At 40.3% G+C, this 20,992-nt stretch overlaps 1 protein-coding gene across 1 annotated transcript; it reads left to right on the forward strand.

Moving 5' to 3' along the window:
- Positions 1-8: 8 nt before the first annotated feature.
- On the forward strand, positions 9-11,108 carry rnd1b (Rho family GTPase 1b). The gene is made up of 5 exons (XM_017430957.2): positions 9-291; positions 791-878; positions 7,318-7,427; positions 7,553-7,687; positions 8,315-11,108. Exons 1-5 carry the CDS (start codon positions 172-174, stop codon positions 8,558-8,560), a joined length of 699 nt encoding a protein of 232 aa, XP_017286446.1. The 5' UTR covers positions 9-171; the 3' UTR covers positions 8,561-11,108.
- The last annotated feature ends 9,884 nt before the right edge of the window (positions 11,109-20,992 follow it).

Consider the following 20,992-nt stretch of genomic DNA (forward strand, 5'->3'; position numbering starts at 1 on the left):
CAAATCAACTGCGTCCATCCTCAGACACACACACACTCACACACACTCACAGACGACAGGAGGACGACTCATCACACTGGGACCATTCCTGAGCTCCTCTGCTGCCTCTTCTCTTTGCTTCTTTCCTCCTCATCCGTTCGTGCAGAAAACACTGGAGCGCTCTTTGCCAGCATGAAGGAAAGGAGAAATACGCAGCCGCTGGTGGTGAGATGTAAACTGGTTCTTGTGGGAGACGTTCAATGCGGAAAAACGGCGATGTTGCAAGTGCTGGCGAAGGACTGCTATCCGGAGGTACATCTCTTCTAAAGTCACTCATATGTGTGGGGAAAAAAGGGACTGACATAAAGCTGTTTGTGCATTTTATAAGAATGAAAACCAGATGGTTTTATTTTCTAAAAACAAAAGAGAGAGAGAGAGAGAGAGAGAGAGAGAGAAGAAAATGGCAGGGGAGGATGCATGCGCATTTACAAAACAAACTGTTGTTTTGGTTTATTTTGCGTGAGTAACTCTAATAAAATTGATTATTTGAGATTTTCATTGCATGCCCAATGCAGATGAAGAATTCAAGCATTCACTTTATTTCCTTTTCTTTTTTTCATTTTCACCTATTTGTGCTGAATATTTCATGCTGCTGCAGTACTGGAATCCCAAATGTTTGATTTGATTTCCTTTTAATGCATCCTCATTCATTCAGCTCCCAGTGAGTGTTGCATTAAATAACTTCCAGTGCCTGCAGCTGACTGGCACCTTCCCACTTACAGCACCATGTTGTTAATTGCTCCCCATGCAGACCTACGTGCCCACGGTGTTTGAAAACTACACAGCCTGCCTGGAGCTGGAGGAGCAGCGAGTGGAGCTCAGTCTGTGGGACACCTCAGGTAACTGCTCACCTTTTCAGTCTGCTGATGTGCCTGACGCTCAACAGGACAACGCTCTGTGGGTTTATTGAGCATCTGTCTCAGATTTTAACTGATCCAACTCATTTTTTTTGTCAGGTTCAGTTAGGGATAAGGAAGATTAACACAGATAGTTGCTGACACACTGTTAGAGGAGTTAGTAAAATATAGACTTTCTAGTCATTTTTTCAAATTTATGTTTTTTTTTGTTTTTTTTTTTTTTTTTACATGTGGCTAGATAAAGGGGTTTGGAAATTTACAACCACTTCGTTAAGTTTCACTGAAAACCAGAAACAAAGGCAGCAATTATTCCGGTTCGCTTGCTGTCAATGATGACTTTGTGCATCATATGTTCGTTTACACTTAGAGTGGAAAAAGGGGGTAAATGTGTCTTTGTACTGTGGATCTCCCTGGAGATGTGCTGTTTAGCGTGTTGACCTGAATCCTGCGAGCACGGGTCTGCAGCACCTGTTAGATTCATCTCATCCTCGCGGCTGCATCTCTCCGATGTACGTTCGTCACCATCCACGCGGGCATCTGCAGCTTTATAGGTCAATGTGACTGAGCAAAATGGACGAGTGTCCGAGTGTTGTTGTTGGATGTCACGTACATCTGTGTCCAACAAATCCTTTATGCAACAGACCCACTTGTATAAGACGCACTGGATGCTCATATTTCCCCCTCCCTGTTACGTCAAAGTGGGAAAAAAAATAAAAAATTGGCCTGGGGCAGAGTAATTCCTGCCCCAGACTGGATGCTGGGTTTTAATCCCAGACTGTGGACCTTTGGTCTGGCCAGCAGGAGTGGGCTTGGTGCCCAGGGATGAAGGGTTCACAGAGAGACATCCCATTGAGCAGGAAGGGGTTTTTATTTTTTATTTTTTGGAGCAGACAGATAGGAGGGAGCAGAGAAACTTTGGTGACCTGCATTCTCCTCCATATGCCGTCCGGGTCACCCACTCAAAATGCCCGATTCACCGGATTAAGACTCTGAATGGGACCACTGCTGAGCCATCCCTTCAAGCTGACCTAGTGCTCCGTCTTTTGCCTTCTTTCCTGCAGTAACTTCAGGGTTCATTTGGCACCACTTGACACAACAAACCCAATAACAAATGCAGGCTGCGCAGTCCAACACAAATATACAAAACAGTGCAGTGTTTTATAGACATATGGAAACAATTATTTCATTTTCCAAACAGATTTCCTGTTTCCTTGCGAGAACAACGCGTGTTATTGTATTTTATTGATGACTCCTGCAGGCTCCTGATGGTGGATCTAAAACACAAAGACTATTTGTTGATCCTACTGTACGCCTGGTTTCCACTTTTCTTTGTAATTTGCTCTAATTGTGCAAAGTTATGTAGCCCCCCCCCTACACACGGACAGAGCGTCTCCTCATTATCTTAGCTCCCCTTCATTGATTGCACTGACCTCATCACTGGCTCCAAATGGCAGGCAGCTCCTTCTCTCAGCTCCACCGTGGATATACAGACTAAAATCAATCTCTTCCCCCCCCCCGGTTTTAATCAGCCTGATCTGATCGGACATGCAAGGAGGAGAGAGAGAGAACAAAGAGGAAAGCTAACACTGTCCGGTGGCTGGCACTCATGAATAGTTCATTGTGAATCTCATTGGGGTGTTAGTGACTAATTTCTTTTAGGTTCAGTGATTGTGCTGATAAGGCCTTTGAGTTAGAGAGGATACTGTTTAAATAGTTATACAAGGCATTACATTCAAATGAGCTTAATTCTGAGTTAACTCAGTACCACTTTCTAACATCAAATGAACATATTTATTAGGTCTGTAGCATGCCCATTTAAATGATTTCAGGACTTAAAACACACCAGTTCTACTGTGACGCATGGTGTATTTGTATGTTTTCCCCACTAAACTGGTACCAGAGCTACTTCAAAACTTATCACTTAGATCAGGTTTTATTTTGTTGAAACTGCCACTCTAGCGCCGAAATTAGTTGACTTAGCACCAGTTCTTTGCTGGACTGGAGCGAGCTATGAACCGCCTTTGTTCCCTCTGCAGAACATTAAAAGTAGCTGATAATAAAATGGTAAATTAGAGGACCCTAGCAGCACAAAAGTCACTCCATTTTCTCACTTTTGAGATTTCTATGGACAAACTCAAAATATTGGAAAAGATTTTGTTGTTTTGTTTTTGTTTTTTTGTGCCAAAAAGACCTCAGACTTTACATTTTGTCGGTATGTGCTTATATGTTGAGGCATCAGTGCCTGACATGATCGTCTGCCAGCAGCATCCTATACTTCTGTATCCTTACTGTCTACTACTAACATCAGGCACAAGATTTATCACAAGAGAACGATTCTTTGACATAATAACATAAACTTAATTTAAAAAAAATAATAATAGTACCATGTTTAATAGTGTTTAAAAATTCTGAGTTGATGCAGTATTTGTTCTGCTTAATTCTGGAGAAAATGATCAACTTTCACACTGACATGAAGTCAAAGCAGCAGGAAAAATTCAAGTTTGTCACCTCTCATCTTCCTGCTGTTGAGTTTAATATCACCAGCTGTGAATGCCGACTAATGCATCCCATAGAGCTGAATTCATAATCATCATTTGCAAGAAAATTTATGAATGAGGTGTGAAACTCAGTTTATTACCAGTGACAGCTCTTTTACTATCACTGTCGGGTGTTTACAGATGATTCCAGTTGGAAATGCATTTTACACTGAGTGTCGTCTAAATGACAAAAATAGACTGGTAATATCAAGACATCTGTTTGCAGGGATAGGTAGACAAATAAACACCCTAATCTGTGTTAAACAACTGTCTCGCTGCTCTGTGGTCTTCAACAGAAACTTAAATCCACAAAAGGGATGATCAAACATGAAGAAATGTTTAAAGTGACATAATGATGTGGTTCTGATATGAGGAAATAACCCAGTTCTAAACTGCTGTTTTTACTTCAAGAGAACCAGTTTAGCATCAGTTTAGCGCTGGAACTTCTTTATAGGAAAATATATCAAATGTTATATTATTATATTAATATAAAACATAAAACCCACTAACTATAATGTACTGCTAAATAAAAACACAATAAACATTATAAACTGGTATGTATGGCTACAACTGTTGATTATTTAAAATAATTTTTATCGTTAGTATTTTTTTACAAAAAAACAATTAGCTGTAAGTCATTTAACAGAGAAAAAGTCCAATTTAGGAAACTGAAATTGTCCAACACTTGGTATTTTTGTTTGACCAAAATCATCATGATTAACTGGCAGAATGTTCGCTGATTGGTTTTGTTTTCTTGATAGTCACAAGTTTAGACGTAATTAAGCATCAACAGGCATTAAGATGTTGTTTAGAGAAATTATTCTTTGCAAAATAGTTTCATTCTGTAAGTATGCATAAACTGCCCTGAGCCATGAAATGCAGGTGATCATGTAACTGCCCGTTTCTTCTTCTGTGTCTGACTATTAGTATAATATCTCATGAACCACAAGACAGTTCTGCAATCATGAATATACACCTACAACTGATTAACTTTTCAAATAAACTTAATTTGCCACAGCTAATCAACCTTAGCAAGGAAAAAAAAATCAAATAAATAAGACCATAACTCAGTTTTACGGATATTGAGCTAAAATTTGGTGTGGCAGTAGCCATCCTTAGTCTTCCTCAACATGTAGCCCAAGCACTAACAGATCATGTGAGATCTATGATCAAAACTGTGGCATTCAAGCAGCAGAAGATATGCATTCCTATAAAGAAATGCTAGTTTTTATTTTCAGTCTGTTATTTGACTCCAGAATCTGTTCAGTGATGAGATCTTTATGTGCAGGTTAAGCTTGTGTTGAGTTCAGGTGTAAAACAAAGAACCATCCTCTCTCTGCCTTCAGCAGCGATGCTGCTGGTCTGATGTAAAAACTACAGAATAACTGAGACATTGTAGAGTCTGTAGAGTGACTGTAACGTCTGCAGTTATCAGCTCCACGGAGCCCAGTCGGCTGAGAGTGGGTGGAGGGGCCGGGCTGCTCTCTGATCCCCAAATCTGTGAGTCATCCCATCACCGGATCATTAGTCTGTCTGACCCCTGCTTTCTGATAGTGAGAAGAGCGCTAATGATGAAAATGAGCTTTGACGCTCACTTGATTTCTCACACACAGGCTCAAACGTACGCTCACTCATGCGCTCAGAGAATAGCAGATGCTCCCCTCCCCCCACCTGTGTGCTCCAACACCAGATTCTCAGCCCATAAAAGCTCACGGTTCTTTTCTTCCGCGAGTCGAGCTCATATTCTGCCCTTAAATTCATCTCTGTGCGCTGCAGCTTCAAGACAGAAGTTGATTTCTTCTGCAAGGGATCTTTTCCTTCACTTCAGCCTCAGTCTCCATATTTCATACCTCAGAAACTCTCCAACATTTGGCCATGGTAACCGCTGCATGGGCATTGATCTGTCTGTCCGAACTATTCCCCGGCTCCTTACAGACTGAAGGAGAAACCACACTGCCTCCAATGTTTATTTTCCCCCTAAATCCAGACAAAGTAATTACAATGTTTCATGCTTTGTTTATCCAAAGGAGGGATAAAATCCATTTACCTGAGGGGGAGGGGGCTTGAGTAACAAAAGAACATCCAACTTGACCTTTCATCTTCCCTCCATCTTGGCAGAACAATTTATTTGTCCGCTTTAATTGCAAAAAGGCTCTCAGGACCCCCAGTGCAGCTTATATTGATTGGCGCATTCAGATCAGGGGCCGTTTAATGCAGAATCACATCCTGTTTCCCGGCTGTGTCATAACCCCTCACAAGGAGATGGAGAGGATTTTTAAAGCGCCCTGCAGACTTTAGCATCAGAGAAACAATGCACACTATAGCCGGCTTTATCCTCCCAGGGGTGCTAAATGTTCTGGTTCTGTTGGCAAATGTTAAGTTCAGGGGGTTTAATGTGATTTGTTGTTTTTTTTTTACATGCAGTATTGACTGTCTTTGTAAACATGTGGTCATTGTAGTTAATTTAGCCCAATTTAAACACCTCAGTTGTCTTCTGCTTGTGGCAGCAGAACAAAGGGACTGTCATGTCTGATAGCACAGAAACAGAGTTAGAATTCAACATGCACATCCTTTTATTCTTTTTGCAGCAGTGTTTACTTTCTTCAGGACTTTGGGTCCTGAGGAATTTCATCACAGCTTGTCATTATTCCGCTCACAGCACCCGGCAGCTGGCAAATTCACTTTTACCCTTTGATAATGTGGAAGATCATTAAGTATTCATGAAACTGCTTCGTATGCACTCATCTATGTTGTGTGTGTGTGTGTGCTTTTATTTTTTTATTGTTTTCTTCCGATGCATCATATTGCACAATATAAATCAATTAGGATGGTTGTGTAATGAGTGATTACACACACAGCTTTTCTTTATCTGTAGCTATAAAAGGAGCATCGAATCCCCTGTGGGGATTCTCGCAGAGACTGAAGTAAACACGTTAATCCTCCTGAGCAGACCCTTCTTCTGTTTCATCAGATAACAGATTCGGCTCACCCCTGGATGCAGCCAGATTTAGAGTCTGTGTGGATGTAGGTGTGGCGTTTGCATGAGGAAATGTGTCTTTTTGAGGGCTGGGGATCGGAGTTTCTTCAGCGCCGTTGCGGAGGAGGAATGTCCCCAACATTTAGGTGGGTGGGTAGTTTTTAGGCCCAACATGATTGACGGGCAGAAAAAGACGAGCCTTTATAGAGAGGTAGGAGGAATGCCTGATGTAGACAGTGGATTCCAAGGCTGTTGCTGTGGTAACAGAGGAGACTGGAGGTACTGCTTTCTGAGCATAGGACTTTTTTCTTTTTTTTGGGGGGGGGGCTTACTTAAGGATTCTGAGCATGAGTGGGAGCGTCTGCCTGCCCCAGGCCCTACCGTTCCACTTGCATAATCTACTGCAAGAGAAGATCAATGAGGATTTAGTGCTCGATTGTCATCTTCTCTCCCCCTGAAAGGCCAGCGGAGGATATAGGAGAAGCAGGGACAAGAGCAGGTTCAAGGACAGCAAAATGAAGCTAAGCAAGAGGAAGAGATGACAGCTGCACAAAACCCCCCTCTCAGCTGTGTTCTGGGATGTTTTCACACTTATTTTACATGACTTATAATTTTAACATAATTCATTACTGATTCTGCGTAATTAACTTTTATACTTTTCACGGTACAATTTTTAACCACGGTCCTCTGGCTATGTTGGGTCCAAAATATTTTTTATAACTTGAAATGAGCAAATCTAACAGGAAACTTTTAAAGTGTGTAAGAACTTTGCACATTCTTCTAAAAGCAACCTTTAGTTAAAGAACAAAATTCAAGTTTATGAGCTTCTAAAGATTCATTAAAACGTCTGATGGCAGATGTGTATCTTTGAAATATATTATCAATGCTTTCTTCTCGATCCTGTAAGGTTCTCCTTACTACGACAACGTGAGGCCCCTGTGCTACAGCGACTCAGACGCAGTCTTGTTGTGTTTCGACATCAGTCGCCCAGACACTGTGGACAGCAGTCTCAAGAAGGTAAAGCTTTAGTTCTTATTCTAGCCCATCCGGATTTCTTGTAAAGCACCATGATGTTGGACAACATGTTATTTATTGACACTTTTGCAAAACTAGATTGCTTATTTCTCCATTTGTGTCCACAGTGGAAAACTGAAATCCTGGACTTCTGTCCGAGCACACGTATCCTCCTCGTCGGCTGTAAGACTGACCTCCGCACAGACGTCTGCACGCTCATGGAGCTGTCCAATCAGAAGCAGACTCCACTAACCTATGAGCAGGTGAGACCAGGAGTCGAGTCATTTAATAACAGCTGGATGGAAACTAAGAACATGAAAAGTTTTCTTCTTCAGAGGTCAATTTGCTTCTTTCGTAGCAATTTAGTACCATCATTTTCATCACATGGTTTTACAGTACGTATCCAAAATAAAATCATTCTCACATATTTCCAAATCAGTTTTTTTTTTTTTTAAATCTGATAATTAGGGATGCCAGATGATCTCCATATCTTTTTTTTTTTTAATCATTGACTCATTAAAAAAAAAAATTATGGATCTGTCCTCACATAAACACAACTTTTTTGACTGTCGTCAAAAGCGAACATCAAATAACATTTGTAGCTTTTATAAAAAATGCAAGAATAAGTAAGTAAATATATAAGTGTTGGCATTCTATAGTTGGTGAAAATGAGTTAAATAGTTTATGCCAATTTGATATAAGTAAAAAATGTAATATGATGAATCTCTGTTAAAAAGTCAGTGCATTTTGCATTCCCAATTTTTTTTTCACAGCCTTCAATGATGCTGCCTTTCAGACTCCATCCTACTAAAGATGATAAAAAAAAGTTTAAAGTACATTTAGGTGAAGGATGTCATAAACAACTCACTTTATCTCCTGTTTTATTGCAGGGTTCTGCGATGGCCAAGCAGCTGGGCACAGAGGCTTATCTCGAGTGCTCAGCCTTCACCTCGGAGAAAAGCATCCACAGTGTGTTTCGCACCGCAGCCATGGCCTGCATCAACAAACTGCAGGCGCTCCCTAAACCCAGCCCCACCCGCCGCCTCTCCAAAAGACTCCTCCACCTGCCCAGCAGGTCGGATTTACTCTCCTCCACCTTCAAGAAGGAGAAGGCCAAGAGCTGCTCGGTCATGTGAGACGGGGGGAGGAGGAAGACCCTTTGGGTTGCAGTTCTCATACGTGACTCCCAATCCCCAGCCCTTCTGGTCTCGGGGAAGGGGGGGTGGGCATGATGGTTTTATCAGGATCGCCTGCTGAATCCTTCCCTCACCCCTCCCGGAAACCAAACAACCCTCAGAAGAGGTGGACACTTTGCTGTCCACTTGCTCCTGAACCTTCCATCTTTTCCCTCCATTCATCATGCTTTTGAACACAACTGTATCCGTCAAGGTTTGATCTTGAAGCTATCATTTTATTTTTCTCACCTGTAAACAGTTTGCAACTACAATGATGTTCCATCTGTCTGACTTCACTCTCTATAGACACATGTCGATTTTGTCCAATATGGAACTGCGCAACGTTTAAATCTTGTGATGTAAATGCCTCTCAGACAGCTCAATGGATTATTTTTTTAAGGTACATAAATAAAACTAGCATGAAACAATCAGGAACTAACTAAGTCCTGTACATCCCTATAAGTGTGGTGTGTGAAAAAGCTTGCCACTGTTTTCCCCCTTTTGACGAAAGTACGCACATGTACCGGGAGAACAGAGAGAGAGAGAGAGAGAGAGCTATCACACAGGGAGTTGTTCTGGCTGTCTCAGCTGTGATGTGAGGAGGAGGAGGACGAAGTATAAACACAGACAGCAGTCTAGACTACATCGGCCTGCATGGATTGATAATGTGAGGTTGTAATTCTCTGCAAAAACCTCATGGACTAAATTTGGAGAGAATAAAGACAGGAGAAATTTGATCAAAAAGTACAAATGGCCGGTTGTCAGTAATGACAACAAATGTAATAAAGATGCTTTAATAGAACAGGAAAGATGCTTTTATTGTGACCAGGAGCATAAACACAACCGCCTCAAGCTGCGGAGCTGCTGAGTGTTTTTTTTTTTACAAAGACCTGGTTGGTGATTAAGGCCAGGTTAAAATGTTAGGAGCACACTGGAGAGCCCAAGGTTACTTCCACTTGCATCAGAAATGTGAAAAATCTGGTTTTTGTCTTCAAATATTCTTCGGAAAAGATTTGTAGCATTGCATTGTTGACTGTTTTTTAACCAGTGTCAAATGCAGTTTCGAAAAATGCCTTTCATATCTTGTTCCCTGCAGTCATTGGGATTTGTGAACACTGTAACACGCCTGTAGATTTCTCCTAATAATCAAATGTAGCACTCGAAACGTGAATCTCTTCTTCCAAGATGGCTCAAATTTTCTTTTTTGATTTGCACACACTTGTTTATGTATTGACTTCCAATACGCGGCTTTTAGCACGAATATTGGATGTTTTTCGTCAACTTAAATCTTTGGCTTCATGGTCACGTGTCTGTGCAGTAGCTACGTTTTCTGCGCTTCTGACCATAAAGCAATAATGGTTTAAGTGCTTGTGATACAAGGTGACTTGTGCGGCAATAAAGATGCAGCTTTGTGATTGCTGTCATGCTATTAGTGCTCCACGGGCAGACACGTTCGCGACTGAATCCATCTCTTCTGATCTTTGTTTTTCTGTTGGTATTTGGATTAACTGGCCACAATATTATACTCTGAGACAGGGAAGTGTTCGAGGCTTTTGCTGCAGTGGAATTTAATTGAAATGCTTTTAAAATTGGAGGAGCTTAACAATTATTCATTAAGGGCTAGTGTGAAGTGGGGGAGGAACAAAGTAATGTCGGAGTGGGAAGAAATAGTAATCAAAAAGCACAGGCTGGCCCTGTCCAAAGAAAGTTATTTTTCCATTCTTCTTGTGTGTGTGTGTGTGTGTGTGTGCTGTGTGTGTTTAGGTGTGTGTGGGTCTGTGTGTGTGTATTTCTGTCTTTTTAATGACACGTTATTTTGGAAATATCTTCCTGACATGGCTATTGTGTCTTAACGGAGCTGTGGACTGCCCCCCTACCCCAACCCCGGTAGCTGGAGGAACTTAAAGTGGTGATTTGCACAAAGGTTTCCAGTTCATGGTAACATACCAAAATTCTTCATCATTGCCTAGCAACAGTTCAGCGTAGGAAACACAGACGCCGGCTCTCGGGTTTGGCAGCGTGGACTGATAGTTTTACATCGCAGGCAGACACATTCATTATTTCGGCATTATTCAAGCATTTATTGCCGAGCTTTACAGATAAAAAAAATCAACAACAACAACAAAAAAATAAGGTTTGTTAATGTTTTTCTTCAGAGCTGATGATGGGTTGCACGGCGGCTCAGTGACCGTGTCAGTTATTATGCAGCCTTTGTGTTGTGATCAGTGTGTGGTAAAATGGTGCAGTCAAACTCCTAAGCATGTCCTATTAAAACTGTATGATTGTACATATTGTCTTTTGTTTTATAGCTAATGTAAGACATCTTCATGGGTGTCACATAAAATTATTGTTGCTGATGTTAATATTTATTTAGTAGCTATCTTTGCCTTCTTTTTTTTTTGGGTGACATGTATTTGTTTAAAATCTATTTTGAAAATGAGATTGTTTTTCATTTTTGTTTTATGTTTATTGCTGTGTTAAATAAAGCTTGCCCTGTGCAGCACTTCAACTTGTTTCGCTAAATTGTTTTATTTTCTCTATTTGTTGACATTATTCCTGTTTTATAAAATTTCCCATGCAACTAACTATATCTTTTAGTTTCTTTGTAGGAAGTGAACTGGGGTGCTTATCTTTTTCACTTTATCAGCGCTTATAAATCCTCAAAACAGGCTGTGTGTCATTACAAGGAAAAGGAGCTTTTTTTCATTTAGGATAAGGCAAATTTACATCAGGGTGGATGTGGGGGATTAGTGTCATTTTCCATTACATCAACCCTGATCCTCAGATCATAGTCACTCTTCAGGGATTTATAATCACAGACTGAGAAAATAAAAACATGGTAGATCTACAAGTGACATTTTTAACAACCTAATAAGCATAATAAGGAGGACATGCAAAAACATGCCTTGGTTCAGTGACAAGATAGATAGATAGATAGATAGATAGATAGATAGATAGATAGATAGATAGATAGATAGATAGATAGATAGATAGATAGATAGATAGATAGATAGATAGATAGATAGATAGATAGATAGATAGATAGATAGATAGATAGATAGATAGATAGATAGATAGATAGATAGATGCTTCTCTCATCCATCTTCAGATGCAGCACATCTGGCCTCAGCAGCTGCAGATGTGACAGATGTGATGGTGTCTGGCCTGATGCCACATGAATGTTGCTGCAGGACCTGCAGGCCAACCAGCCTCCCGCCGCCTCACACTCTGATGAGTCGGTGCAGAAAAAACAACAACACGCAGCAGACGTGTGTCTCCGACCACAGAGCTGAGGGAGAGAAAAAGTGGACTGTACATTGGCTTTAGATAGTTAAATGTCCTAGCTTTTTAACAACACGTCACATTTTAAGTTGTTTCCTGGAGATGAGTTTGAATCGTCAGACTGAACCACAGCTGTGAAGGTGCAGGACATGAAAACCACAAGAAAAGCTATGTTTTGTTATCTAACACAAATCAAACTTTAAAAATGTGATTTTAGTTACTATGTCATTTTCCTCTGCATCTCTTTGGTATCACACAGCTACAGACTGCCACACATGCAGATCTTCTCACATGGACTGCAGGTCACGTTGCAATACAAATGTTCTTGTTGGCAAATAGCTGTTAAAGTAAACATTCTTGGTGAAAAACTGTTATAAAACCATAGGGCTTTAGCTGACTTAGAAAGAAAATGCTCATCTGTTGGGTGCTATTTGAACTTCAATTAACTTTTCTTTAAAAAGATAAAGATTAAAAAGATACATTGCTTTAACTGGACTCATCAGTTTGCTTTGATAAAGTCAGAAACTCTGTGTGATGATGGTGACCCTGGGTTGTTTTATGTCAAGACATTCTGCTTCAAACAAAGTGAATTGTGGGCCATCGGTAGGTTTTAGTGCTGGGACACCTGAGGCAGATGCTGATCACTCAGACGAACACACATTGGGTGTGAGGATATGAAAGTGGGCCACATTCACTGCTAGCCGTAGTAAATCAGGCCAACATCTGGACAGGCACAGATACTTTCATTTGCCCACTCAGCTGTAAATGGTACCTGGATGGCTTGGTTCTCAGGGCACAGTACGGTACACTTTCAGCACCAGCCTTTGCCATTTTTGCTTATCACCTCCATCACAAACAACAGCTCACTTTGAGCAAGCTGTGTCGTTAAAGAGGAAAGACATTTAACTATCTAAAGCCAACTTACAGGTGTTTGTACACAATTTGTTTCAACTTAGCAGAAAATAAGTCCATAAATTTCATTCATAAGAGTTGCAACACCATATTGATCATATTCAAATGTCCTAACTAAAAATATTCTTTAAGTAAAAAAAAGTGATTAAACTCCCATTCAAATGAATGTGCAACAAAGAGACCAAAAAAACAACTATTAGATTCCAGTAAATCAGAGTTCCTGTTTGACTGGACTGATTTGCTGCAGGTCTGGGTTGTAAAAGATGATCTGCAGGGATTTATGCAGCAAGCCTTCAGTGCTGTTGTCTACCATGAACATCACATCCTGTCTCCTTAAAACTCTCTGCAAGGACAGAACACATTCCAGATGTAACCTGTCACTTTTGATTTCTTGTTTTGTTAGCATGCAAATCTGACATGCTGGGGAGGGAAAAAAAACTGTGTACATCGCACAAATTCAAAAGGGAAAGCTGCCCATAGTAAACATCCACACCCATCTGTGCAAATATGTGCTAATCTTTGATTACCGATGAGGTGTGATGAGGTGTCAGATCCTGCAGTGTGTGCTCTGCCTCTCTACTTCTCCCTCTCGCCTGCTTACAGAGACACCGACACCAGATCATCCGCCTCTGCCGCAGTGCAGGGAAAGGGCCAGAATATCCAAACCCATCAACGTCCTACTCGCCGTTTGGCTCCTAAAAGACAATTCAGAAAAGATTTACCAGGACACATACCTTTTCAGTCGAACAGAGATTTAGTTTAATGTGTAGTATTAAAATGACAGTCAACATATTCATTAGCAATTCTAAAGTCCTTATTAGTGTTGTTTTTTTATAGCCTTGTTAGTGGCATGATTCCAGAAAACCCTGCTTTGAGTCAAACAGCTTTGTTGCTATGAACCTTTGCTTCAGTACACTTGTTGCAGAAACCCACAGACTGATGACAAACTGTTCTCTTCTGAAAACTAAGCACCTGCGGGAAACATCTGCTGCCACACATCAACAGTTTTTTTATCTGCATCCAAAGGATAAACTCTAACGAGAGAAATTTACATTTTTTTCTGTAAAACTGCAGCGTGAACGTCGCGAGCTGAATGACTTTACTGAACTTTGGTGAAGAAGCTGAAACTAAACCGTTAGACAGCATAAGCAGAACAGAAGCTACAACTGACAAAACAGGAGCTAAAAACTATAAAACAGCCAAACAATACCTAAAAACCCAAATTAGCAAACCAGATGCTAAAAATCTGAAATCACCAAAACAGCAGCTAAATCGTAACTAAAAGCCAAAATGAGCTAAATCAGACCTAGTGGCTAAAACTTACAAAACTGTAGCTATAGGATTTAATTAGCTAAACAGTAGCTAAACCAGAGCTAAAAACTAAAATTAACAAAACCATATCAAATATTAGCAAAACTGTTGCTAAACACTACAGCAAAACTAAAGCTAAAAGTTAAAGTTAAAAAAAAAACCTTTGTTAAAAATTAGCAGAATTTGCTGAATCAGGATCACACAATGATTCTGGTGAAACAATGATGTCTCCTCTAAGACTACTCTTTGTCTAAAAGTATGCTATTTTTTGGCATCGTAAAACTTGCTTCAAACACATTTCCCATCCAGGCTCGTTATAATCCTGATCTGATGGTTTAATCTGATCCGATCATTCAAAACTGAAAAAACTTCCAGCACTCCATACAGACAATACCTCTGTTATCCAGAGCTACAGTTGAATTTTTGCTGATTAACAACTGTGTATCCTGAAAACATAATACACTGACATAATAAAAGTGCTGAAAACCTTTTACATCATTAATGCAACCATGTTAGCCTCTCATAAAGTGCATCTAAATCTCAAGATGTTTTATTGTGAGTGAGGTGTTTTAATCTTATTATAGCTCTTTAATTTTTTTCTGCCCAACTGCATATTCAAGAAATAAAATAAGCACACACTCTCTCACACACACACACAAACACTACAGGAGCATGCTTTATGCCCTTCTTTGTGATCACTAGGGCAACCACATACAACAGCCATGACATGCTCTGCTGCACACAATGTGACACTGTCTGTGCACGGCTGAGCGAAGAGGAGGGCTGAGCTGTACTCTTAATCATTGACACACATGCAGAAACACACACTGTGGATTTGGCTTCAGGCCACATCCTGCATGTGTCTGCACAAGCCAAAATGATCCCGTGCAGTGCCCAGAAGCCCTGTCCCTCCAGCCAGGTTTTAACTCTTTGTCCTTCATGCTGATTAAAATGTTCGACTGGGTCAGCTGCAGCAGCATAAGCCCACAGCAGGAAGAATATTCTGTATCTGCACCACATGATGCTTCTGCTGCTTTCGCCGCTACTTTCTTTCACTTTTTACTTCATTTCATGTGGATGGGCACTGCTTCACTGGCACATTACTAGCCCTTTTCAAAGAATGGTTAAAAGGGCCGGAGCATTCCTTCAAAAAGAACACCTCTCCATCAGTGATCTGTGGGCTTACATGAGCGTGCACGAGTGCAAGTGTTATCCTCAAGTTCCCTGCAGCTATGAGAGAAGTATTAGTGGAGATGAGAGATAGTAGGCTGAGCTCATTTTTTAGGGAACAGCCGTAGCTCCAGGCGGCAGTGTGTGCTTTCAGTGGTCCGAGGGAATCTGAGGTGAGCTTATTCAGGACCACAGGGCTCTTTTTCACCGAGCATTAATGTTCCTGCTCCTTTTTTGGATGGAGCTGGTAAGGGCAGTTTGGGCAAAACTGAAATTAACCTAACAGGCATGTTGGGTGCAGAAATGACAGGATTTCAGTGTCTTAAAACAATAGTTAGTTCAGATCTTCTGTGTTGGGGTTCTATGGAAAGGATATGAACGACTAGTATTTTACCTGTACAACAAGTAAAACAGTAAATTTTAGCTTTTTAAACAACCTCAGTTTGAAGAAATATAGTTTAATTGTCACTGTACTGGCATGCTAATGATTAGTCTGAGCTAAGACCAAAGTGGATTGCAGCAGTCTTAAAACATATTCAATCTCAAACACAGGCTATTTTATAAACCTGCAGAAATTGTTGCATTTCATATCACTCTGGCTGAGGGTGGAGAATGCTTTCTGACACACTTCAAATATAATCTAAGGATCTTCTTATTGTTTGGGATGATTCCCATTTATTTAAGGCTTTAGAAACATGATGATATTATTAATGGGGGCTGGACTAATCTATCATTTTTACAGATCAGCGATAATAAAGTGCAATAAATCAACATTGGTGTGGCAAGCAGTAAAAACCGTGCATTAACCCCACCACCCAAGGAAAATTAGGTGTTTGGAATCACCTGGGGGTGTGCCTATTTTGAATCTAACATGCCCCACACCACCACCCATGGTGAAGTGAATTTACACATAACAAATAGCTCATCTGAATTTAACTTCATTTGACTGGCATTGATGCAGAGATGTTCTCTTTAACAGAGCAGACACTGGAATGTTAGAGAAGGAGGGTGGATCTCAGACAAACACTGGCTGCAGCAAGGACACTGATCCTTAGAGACAAGTGAGCTGTAAAAATCACCAATACACACACAAGAGAGATGCTCTTCCATGGACAAACTCAAAGAAGGAAATGAAGCATGCCGGGGAAGGTTACATAAGTGCTGCATTAGGGTGAGGTCTCTGCTGTCTGGCAGCGTCAACAGGAGACAAAACTAGCAAAAACGCAGTGAAGATAAACACAATGAGAAAACAGTTTGACTTTCAAGGAAAGAAGTCCGTACAAACATTAGTCTAAGCCTTGAACGACGATCTGATCAGTGATTTTCTGTTTGGTATCTGGGATGAACCTTATGACCAGAGTGGAGCAGCATGAATGCTTTTAGGAGAACTGTTTTGCATTACAAAAGTTTACATTTGTTCTTTTAAAAGATGTATTAGGTTTGGAGAATAATGATAAGTGCAGATGACACATAGGACAGGCACACAGCTATTTAGCTTCTTTCAGTTCTTCAGGATGAAGCTTGTTGTTTAATTGTCTAATAAATCATTTCATCCGCATTGCTTTATTCCAAAACCAAACAAATGGTACATTTAAGAATTTGTTACTCAGGAATAATTATTAACTTTGACCTTGATCAAAATAACATGTGGATTGGTTTCATATTTTAAAGCACGGCTATTTTAATTGTTGGACATTCTTCTGTGCCTCAGAATGGTCAAAATTGTTTATGCACAGACAATTTGATATCCCAGTGAGGACAACAAGACATTAAATTTCTTAGACAATATATTTGGAAGCTCTATTTTTAATAGGGCTACTCATTAAACCCAGCGCTGGGTGTGTGGTGCTAAAATAGTAATAACTTTTTAAAAAATGGGCTGAATATTTCAGGGGACAGTGACAATGGATGTCAGGGACGTGTTTAATGTTCTCTGCTAGTCTCTCGTCTCTCTCCTCATTATGCAATCAAAACAGGCCATTACAAAACAAGCCAAGTTGTCAGCACTGCACTGAATAATTGACATTTGAAAAGAAAAGAGAAGTTTTTAATCAATGCATTGTCTAAATAGTGTGGTGCAGCGTGTTACTATGCAACCCATCAGCTGAAAAGATTCCTGTGGAGGATTTTCATCCACCATCTGTATGCATCCTCCCTCTGAAAGCTGCATGCTCCTACTCTCCTTTTTCTTCAACTCACATATTCCTGAGCTTTTGATACAAAGCTGCTTGAGGAGGAGGGAGGGGGGAGGGGGAGGGCTTCTCTGGAAAGTAAATGTGCTTTTTCCTCCCAGTTGCTGCTCTTTCTGCTTTGTTATTAACTGTAAAAGGCTCAGAGGCATCAGGAACCCGCGTGCCACACAGGCAGTATTTAAACTCACACTCTCAAACTTCTCTCTAATTACAGACATGGCCTCTGATGTGGAAAAAGCTCTTGAGGAAAGACAAAGTATTCATACATCTACATTGTGTCTACATATCAACAAACCACAGGTAGAGTTTTAAAAAGTGCAGTTTTATAACCACAAGGAATTTTATTTTTTGTTCGTCTGACAGTTCTGCTGGTTTACTTGGGATCCTCTTCGGATCATTTCGAGCTTTGTTGTTAAATAAAACCTCTGCGTGGCCCACAGTATCTTCCTGAAAATGGAAGTCTCTAAAGCAGCCCACACTTTGGCACCACGTTATAAAATATGTAGTTGCGTAGACACAAAGCTTTCCCTTTTGAGCAAGTCTATATTTATATTTGTGAATCCTGAACAGCTTGTGCACAGGATCATTCTTAAGCCCACATGATGATGCAACCTGGAAGTTCAATTAAAAAAAAAATAACAGGTTAACTCTAATTCACTTAATCCTTCAACAGCAACCCACAAATCCCATGAAATCCATTAATGTGTGCTTTTCTTTCACATTTTAAGTCTATATCATTACCTGTGCACTTTACTCAAAGAGCAGTCAGGTTTATACACACTTTATTACAGAACAAAAATCCTACAATATTATTGCGTAACTATTTGCACTGGTTTGCTTTTATTTTGGGTTTTAACATTAGTGTTAAAAAAAAGAAAAAAACAAAAAACAATCATGTCTGCTTCTGAGAATGTTGATGTGATTTTCTCAAGATCAGGAGATAATCAAGCCAATTTTATCTGGAGAAATCTGTCTTTCAGTTTACACACACACTGTGTGTGTGGGGTGTGTGTGTGTGTGCGTGCGTGTGTTACACCCAGTTTCATCATTCCTATCTGATTATCGTGCAAAAACAACATTTTCTGATCAAAATGTGCAAATTGAATGCCATGTTTGCTCCAAAATAGCATAATTAAACCATGTTCACTTCAAAACAAATTTTGTTATCATAAGATACTGAGATAAATAAGATAACATTATGAAAATAGACTTTATTTGCACGGCTTCATTTACCATCTGTATCCAAACACAAGTGTTGATTATCAATTCCATCTTGCTGAGAGATAAAAAATGTCCCTTTGAAATTTCAGGTCCTCTTCACTAACCTGTTGGAGTTTTTGATTAATAGAATTTTTTAAAAATAAATTTATATAAGTTAACAATGTCCCTTGGTGCCATTTCTAGAAAAAAAAACAATGTGGAGGTGCATCCACACTGTCAAGAAACCTGAACTGTGATTCAAACTGGGAAAAATAAAATAAAATTAGTCAAAAACAAGGAACCAGTCTGCCTTAAACTGGAACATTAATTTATATAAATTAAAGTTTGCAGCTGAACCTGTAAGAGGTTATCTGCTACGAAGAGTTAGATGTTTGGACACAGTGATCAGAGGGAAGTTTGGAGGAGTAAAGCTAATCGTGTTTTGTGCTTTAAAAGGACCCCAGAAATACCTCAGATCTAGTTGTTTAACAAGTGGTTCTCAAAGTGTGGGTTTGCGTCCCACTGTGGGTCACAAAACACCTATATGGGGGGTCTGAGATGATCTCCAGGAATCAAGCAAAATTTATAAAAGATATTTCCTACCAGCATATCTTAACCAAAACTCCTAGATAAAATAAAATAATACATTAGTATGAGTTTAAGCTATTTGTTTTATAAATTAATTCTTTAGCAATGTTTCTGTAGTTCAGCCAAGGATATTTGGGGGCACAAGTCTTTGTTAATGTTATTTCAGGGGTCAGAAGCTAAAAGGTTTGGGAACCACTGGTTTAACAGATAAATCAGAGTAATTTTTAACATCTGAACTGGTTTCAACTGTACAAAGTCGAGAATTGTGCTGAAAATTTGAGTCTGTCCCAAAAAACCAAATCATTTTTTAATCAAGCTCTGACAGTTCCCCGAACTGGGTCAAATACTCCAAACTCTGCCAGAAACCGTCTGTTGACCAACAAGATGCTTAGGGACACTAAATTATTTTTCCGGTTATAATTTAGAGCCTGTATGCATCATTTTTAGCCTACAATGATTAGAACAAACTAACAATAAATGGAGGCAACCAGTCATTAGAAGAGAACACGTTCAGTACAAAAACTGATTGTTTCAGTGGGGCTCACATACATAAAAATGGAGCTGCTGTTCCTCTGATAACACATGGTTGCATTGATGCTCACTGAAACCCTAAACATCATTAAACAAGCAGAGCCATGAAATATGATCTGCTGTCTTCACATACATCTCAGCTTTTGTCATTAACACAAACCACACACAGGTTTTGTTCAAAAGGACTCTTGTTTGTAAAATGATAAAAAGGTCATGCTAGTTGTCGTGGCAGCCAGTGGTGATCACTCTTACATGAAGCTGGGCGGACAGGAGGGACAACAAACCTGTTGGGAATTCTTTCATTCATCCTTTTGTCTCGCTTGCATTTGTCATTTTAATTTTTATTTTTTTGTTAAACACTGTAGATTATTGCTGTTACTCTCAAATTATGGAGAAACTCTGGTTTTGCAAACGAACATCATCTTGCACGCAGCTTTCAGTCCGTGGTGCTGACAACCCAGGCAAAGACCTTCGTACGCCGCGGCTCTGCTGTTGTGTCCTGTCTGTAAATCTGTCAGCACTGCTACAAAAAAGCAGAGGGTCTGTTCTGATAAATCAGGCACACAGAAAGCCATGTAACCCCGGCTATGAATCAGAGAACAGAATGAGACCCTGCTTTGGCTGCCACACACACACACACACAGACGGGTAGCTATATTCTCCTGTTCATGTCCATACATAGTGTATCCACAGATCCAGGGAAAAAGGCACAAAGACAGAAGCACCCACACACCCTCCTTCACTTTGCTGTTCTTAAGCAAACAGCCCGAGGCGCAGTGAATGAGCGTGTCAGCAGTGTGGGCTGACGTTCTGTCACACGGAGCACATGAAGACGGATGCCTCCTCAGCATCCTCACGTACGTTCCCCCGAACATGCAAACACACACTCACATCTCATTATTGTCTCCTTTGTGATTCAGAGAGAGAGGATTCTGAAATCCGCGAAAACCTTAAAGAATTCGCCTCTCTCGACTTTGGAGTCTGAAGAAGAAACTGAGTGAAGACGTAAAGAAACGAAACAACCTTCACAGGTACGGAAAAGTAGGTTATGCCTGGAAGAGCTCATCGTCACAACAGAAATAAACGAGCGGCGTATCGTTCACAGGTAGCATATCTGTGGTTGGGTGGCAGCAACACCAGAGGATGAGTAGGCAGGCAGGGAGGCGATGTGCCAGGTCCCCCCCTCCCTCCCTCCCTCCCTCCCTCC

This window comes from Kryptolebias marmoratus, linkage group LG8 (genome assembly GCF_001649575.2).
Source record: "Kryptolebias marmoratus isolate JLee-2015 linkage group LG8, ASM164957v2, whole genome shotgun sequence".
In the NCBI taxonomy this organism is placed as follows: Eukaryota; Metazoa; Chordata; class Actinopteri; order Cyprinodontiformes; family Rivulidae; genus Kryptolebias; species Kryptolebias marmoratus.